The 6,804-nt window shown below is 41.1% G+C and overlaps 1 protein-coding gene across 1 annotated transcript in view; it reads right to left on the bottom strand.

The window, feature by feature from the left end:
- AIP (AHR interacting HSP90 co-chaperone) overlaps positions 1–6,804 on the bottom strand; it is a 34,710-nt gene that overhangs the window by 2,087 nt on the left and 25,819 nt on the right. The window contains exon 5 of the mRNA XM_073597291.1: positions 5,077–5,218. Within this exon, the coding sequence (XP_073453392.1) occupies positions 5,077–5,218 (142 nt within the window). The remainder of the gene's footprint in view (positions 1–5,076; positions 5,219–6,804) is intronic.

Genomic DNA, 6,804 nt, shown 5'->3' with positions numbered 1-6,804 from the left:
GGTGATTTTTTTTTAATTTTTTTTTTTTAGTAAGGAGAGGTAGAGTATGAAACAAGGTAGGTTACTAAATAGATTTAGGGCTCTTTCACACAGAGGATCCGTATGTCCGTTTTCGGATGAAAAACGGACATATATGTATCCCTATGGAGCGTCAGATGTCAGCGGTGACATGTCCACTGACATCCGACCCGCTCCGATCCGAAAAGTGTAACGGAGGAAAACCCTACTTTTCCATCAGTTACCGGATCGGGTGACGACGGGCTCTACGGTCCGTCATCACCCGATTCCCCCATAGGGGAGAGCGGCGCTCTGACAGGTCTGTCGCTGCACAGTGTGCAGTGACGGACCTGTCATTTTCCTGCTCAGCGGGGATCGGCAGAGTGATCCCCGCTGAGCAAGTGGGTGTTCACGGGGTGGATCAACACTGATCCGCCCTGTGTGAAAGAGCCCTTAGGTTGGTTTTAATCTGAAAAGCTCAGTTTTGAAATATATAGTCAGTTATCCTAACATTATTACTGTCACATACTTGTTCCAGGTCTGTAGCTCACTATGCAGTAAAACAAGAATGAGGATATTCACATCAGTTTTCATCATTAGAAAGCAGTCCATAATGAGAACCCATATTTCTTTCCTAAAATGTACTTTCAATTAATTAAAAAAACTGTACTGAAAGAAATATATGAAGGTTTTTGACAATAGAAGAAAATCTTGTAGGAAAAGCCCCATGCAGTCTGCAAGAACCTGGAGCCTTGGCAGAAGATTAGTCTTCCAGCAAGACTGACTAAAATAATAAAGCGGTGTAGTGGATAGCACTTTTGCCTAGCAGTAAGAAGGGTCCCTGGTTTGAATCCCTACCACGACACTACCTGCCTGGAGTTTGCATGTCCTCCCTGTGCCTGTGTGGGTTTCCTCCCACACTCCAAAGACATGCTGGTAGGTTAATTGGATCCTGTCTAAATTGTCCCTACTATTTATGAATGTAAGTTAGGGACCTTAGATTGTAAGCTCCTTGAGAGTAGGGACTGATGTGAATGTACAATGTATATGTAAATTGATGGCGCTATACAAGTACCTGAAACAATAATGGCTTAAAAATAATGCAGGGTCCTGGAATGGTCAAGTCAAAGTCCAGATCACAGTACAAATAGGGGGGGGGCGGGGTATTCCTGAACCCAGGTGGGGGATGCAAGATGTGGACTTCCTGGCATTTCAGGTTCAATAAGTTTTCTACAATAGGGACACCTGTAAAGAGCACTAGTATGGACTAGCAGGAATGGATCCTTGACTATCATGTAGGTCAGGAGATCCCTTGGAAGAATGGTACCACAGGGTGGTATCACAAAGATCAACAGAACCAAAGAATAGAAAGCATCCTTATAAGGAGTGCGAATCCAAGAGAAGTACTGTTCTCAAAACAGTAAGTTCCTGCCAAAGGAGGAACTGTAGGTGATAGGGTGGGAGGAACCCAAACAAGTCTGAACAAATAGCCCCCCTGGGAGAAAGCCATATCTAAAGTCTGACTGAGGGACATCTGAACAAAAGGGTAGATTTATAAGCTGGGCCCGATAACTACAGTGGGTGAAGCACCCAAAAGCAGTGAAGATGCGTTACTAGTGATTTACCTGCCATGTTTAAATTAATCTATAATGGGGTGTGGCGCTACCTATATAGGTTTATATGGGATGGACAACTGTATGAGAGGGCTAACTAATGTCTAAATTAGTGAGCGTGACCCTCATGTGCCCAGTTATGTGATAGTTACAGACTAAATATTACCCAGTGAAAGTTATAAATACAATCATACAAGTGTTCCAAAGCATAAGCTTCTCTGTGTGATAAAGTAAATCGTGATGGATACCATGCAGGTTAGCATATGGTTCCTTCCAAGAGTGGAACTAAAAAAACTGTATTAGTCGCCTATAAATAATAGTGATGTGCCATCAAAAAAATTCCTAAATTAAACATCATAAATATACATAGTAGGGTTACACTGTACAAAACCATAAACTGCAACCCCTTCAGATCAATTAAAAAAAAAAAAAAAAACACACGTAATCATAACACCAAACAGGATCGTGTAGTGTTCATATCCCAGTCCATAAATTATATAGGATTTCTACAAAAATCGTGTTCAAGTTCTTCAAAAAAAAACATGACTGGAGTGCTCTCAATGTTCTTGGTGACTTTTGTGCTCCCCCTCAAGGGTCCCCACTCACCAAATCCAATCACCCCAAAGGGGCAATGTGCGTATGGGTATATCCTCAACGATCTCCTCACCACCGTAGGTGTTAGGACATCCAGGTTAATCTCCAGCTTCCGTATGGATAGTTAAACCGTATTCATGGTAGCTCCATCATAAAAAAGGAATATAGGCTCCTCCTCGGGTCCGCTACGGCTGTACACAAGAAGAAGAACTTGAACACGATTTTTGTAGAAATCCTATATAATTTATGGACTGGGGTATGAACACTACACGATCCTGTTTGATGTTATGACTACATGTTTATTTTTAATTGATCTGAAGGGGTTGCAGTTTATGGTTTCGTACAGTGTAACCCTACTATGTATATTTGATGTTTAATTTAGGAATTTTTTGATGGCACATCACTATTATTTATAGGCGACTAATATAGTTTTTTTTAGTTCCACTCTTATCCAGTTTTGGAAGGAACCATATGCTAACCTGCATGGTATCCATCACGATTTACTTTATCACACAGAGAAGCTTACGCTTTGGAACACTTGTATGATGGTATTTATAACTTTCACTGGGTAATATTTAGTCTGTAACTATCGCATAACTGGGCACAGGAGGGTCACGCTCACTAATTTAGACATTAGTTAGCCCTCTCATACAGTTGTCCATCCCATATAGGTAGCGCCACACCCCATTATAGATTATATTTGCAACTAGTTGGAGAATCCCTAGGGAAGCTCTTTTCAGGGGGGCTGCACACCTAATTATTGTCCTAAGCGCAGCCATTATATATGTTTAAATGAATTCCACTCTGATTAAACCACTTCAGCCCCAGAAGGATTACCCACTTAATGACCAGGCCATTTTTTGCGATGCGGCACTGCGTCGCTTTAACTGACAATTGCGCGGCCGTGCGACGTTGTACCAAAATAAAATTGATGTCCCGTTTGTCCCACAAAGAGAGCTATTTGATCACCTCCTGCGGTTTTTATTTTTTGCGCTATAAACAAAAAAAGACTGACAATTTTGAAATACTTTCTGCTACAATACATATCTATCTATCTATCTATTTTCATCAGTTTAGGCCAATATGTATTCTGCTACATATTTTTGGCTAAAAAAAAAAAAAAAAGATCTTTCCCCTGTTTTGTAGATGCTATAACTTTTGTGCAAACCAATGAATATACTTATTGCGATTTTATTTTTTATTTTTGGTTTTTAAAAAAAAAAAAAAAATCGCAATAAGTGTATATTCATTAATTTGCACAAAAGTTATAGCGTCTACAAAATAGGGGAAAGATCTTAATATTTTTTTTTATTGTTTTTACTAGTAATGGCGGGGAGCAGCAACTTTTAGTGAGACTGCGACACTGCAGCGGACAAATCTGACTCAAAGTGACACTTTTCGGTGAACAGTGACACCAATACACTGATCACTGTATAAATGGCACTGGCAGGGAAGGGGTTAACACTAGTGGTGGTCAAAGGGTTAAGTGTTTCCTAGGGAGGTGCTTTCTAACTGTTAGGGGGACAGACTGACTAGGAGTAGAGAGAGAGATCTCTGTTCCTGATCACTAGGAACAGCTGATCTCTCTCTCTCTCTCTCCCCGTCAGAACGGGGACCTGCCTTGTTTACATAGGCAGATCCCTGTTCTGCCTCTTTCCCGTGATCGTGAGTAGCCGGCGGTGCCCGCTGTATCTAATGTACAGACTGACGTAGAGATTTGTTGATTCGTGAAGCCGGCCTGCCCTTGCACAGTATGTGTGGTGGGCGGTCCAGAAGTGGTTAAGTGACTTTGACAAGGGCCAAATTTTAATGGCTAGGCAACACGGTCAGAGCAACTCCAAAACTGCAGCTCTTATAGAATGTTTTCGCTCTGCAGTGGACCTACCAAAAGTGGTCCAAGGAAGAAAAACAGGCAAACTGGTGCTAGGGTCACAGGCAGCCAAGCGAAGGCCTGTGCAGTCCAATCCAATAGAAGAGATACTGTTGCTCAGATTGCTAAAAGATCTGGTGCTGGTTCCAATACCAAAGGTATCAGAAAACAAAGTTTGTTGAGTATGGGCTGCATAGCCACAGATCGATCAGAATGCCTATGCTGACTTGTGACTACAGCCAAAAGCACCTACAATGGGCTTGTGAGCGTCAGAACTGGACCAAAGAGCAATGGAAGATGATGTCTTTGAGGTGTTGATTTGGTCTTCAGATCTCAATCCAATCGAGCATCTGTGGGATGTACTAGAAATACAAGTCCAATCCATGGAGGCCCTACCTTTCAACTTACAAGACTTGGATCTGCTACTGATGGCTTGGTGCCAGATACCACAACATACCTGCAGAGGTCTAGGTGAGTCCATGCCCCAATGGGTTAGGGTTGCATTGGCAGCAAGAGATGAACCGACTCAATATTCGGTCATAATATTATGACTGCTTGGTGTATTTAGTAGTACCATATAGTGTAACACATTTATATATTTTTACAAAATCACTGTTTGCTTCTCACTTTTTATTTTTGCAAAATTTTTTTTTTTTTGGTCTACACCATAGTAAAGAAATGGGATTTTTTTTTTTTTTTTTTTTTTTTCTTTTCAGACTGTACTGCTTTATTACAAAACCGAGGCACGATTTCTTAGGGGGACAGAGATATTCTGTGCTGGCCTGACTTTGTTTGCAAGAGTCTAATTATCCCATTGGTGGCAGTATAACCTGAGGGTTAAAGACTTCCGCTGTCTGCAATGGACCCCAAGAGAAGGATTTTACAGGGACTACAAAAATCCTATTTTTATAGCAACAGTAGATGAACAAAGCACTACAAAATAGGTGAGCAAAAGGAGACAAAAATAAAGTCCCTAGAAAGGTAGAAAGATTCCATACACACCTGAATACTTGTTTAAAATGGACGAGCAATGCTCTAAAACTTGGTAATATTCTCCCTCCAGAAGCTTACACTGACAAAAATTCAGAAGCAATGGAGTTATCTTCAAATCCAGACTAATCCAATCAGGAGATCCAGGCTGCTCCTAAGCAGACACAAAATCATAATTAAATTACCACATTACAGAGCGAATGACTGCTGCCTTTGTAGTAAATAAAACAAATGCATTTGATGCTTTTCCTACAGCAATACCTACATGAAAAAGGACCTGGCCTTTATAACAAACTGTGCTAAACAAGAGTCAGATGGGCTTTAGAGTGACACTAAACGATATCACTATTTGCTAAAACTAATCCATACACATCCTCTACTTAAAGCGATATTAAACCTTCATTTTTGCTTTTTCTTAAAATAAAAAAAAAAACAAACAACAACTTTTCAGCTGGTGCCCCCACAGAAAGTTGCTTTCCATGGGGGCACCTGTGCGTGCTCACTGCCGAGCCCCGGTGCTGCGTCCATTTACACAGATAGCATGACTTGGCCCCGCCCCCATGTCACAGCATTTGATTGACAGCAGCGGGAGCCATTTAATCTGCCCAATGAGCAGCGAGACAGCAGTGGAAGCAGTTGCACTTATGCTGGATTGAATTGGACTCAGGTAAGAAAAAGCGGGGGCCAGCTGCAGCACAGAAGGTTTTTCACCTTAATGCATAGAATGCATTAAGGTGAAAAACCTTAAGGCTTTTGGAACAACTTTAATGATCATGTAATCTATTTTCATGAAATTGTCTCTGTGTATTTTGGTCCTCCAAGCTCACAAATATCTCCATTTCCCCCTCACATTCGTTTGAAACAAGCAGTGCACATTAGTTATGGTCATATCCACTGCTCTAGTGGACCTCCAGCTGTAGCAGAACTACAAGTCCCATGAGGCATAGCAAGACTCTGTAAGCCACAAGCATGACACCCAGTGGCAGAGCATGATGGGACTTGTAGTTTTGCAACAGCTGGAGGTCCGCTAATTGCATATCCCTGCCCTATTCTATCTCATGATTGAGCAAGAGAGGGTGGTCCTGATCCTACATACAATGAACTCATGGAAAGCAAATGTAGGCACCCGCTAACAGGAAGTCGGCAAAAAAAAAAATTAATTTGGAGGAGGCCGAAAGCAACAGAAGATAATTTTTGAGATAAGAATACAGGCTTAAATAGATTAATTTTTTTTTTAAAACTAGAGTTTAATGTCACTTTAAGTATATGCCTTTTAGGAAGAAGGAAACATAAGTAATCCAGTGTTGTTACTGTCAATTTCACAATGACAGATCTTCACTTTTTATATATGCAGCTTGACAAGATAGATGAGAAGACATAAAATAGTGATATTCCATAAAACTAGATAAAAAAAAAAAAATGCAATGCAAAACTCTATACCAGACGGCGGACTTAAAACACTCCCCTCCCAAGCTGGGCTATGTGCATCCTCTGACACCCACAACGTGGCTTGGCTCCTCATAGGATTTGATTGGCATCAGAGAGAGACAGAGAACAGCGATGTTGCAGATGAAGGTCACAGTCCAAAAAAAAAAAAAAAAAAACATACAGTGCATCCGGAAAGTATTCACAGCGCTTCACTTTTTACACAGAGATATTCAATTGGGTTCAAGTTTGGGCTCTGGCTGGGCCACTCAAGGACATTCACTTCTTTGTTATCTTGGCTGTGTGCTTAGGGTC

The sequence above is a fragment of the Aquarana catesbeiana genome, linkage group LG08 (assembly GCF_042186555.1).
Source record: "Aquarana catesbeiana isolate 2022-GZ linkage group LG08, ASM4218655v1, whole genome shotgun sequence".
NCBI classification, from domain to species: domain Eukaryota; kingdom Metazoa; phylum Chordata; class Amphibia; order Anura; family Ranidae; genus Aquarana; species Aquarana catesbeiana.
Note: the sequence above shows the minus strand (reverse complement) of the source record. Positions and strands in the feature narration are given on the sequence as shown.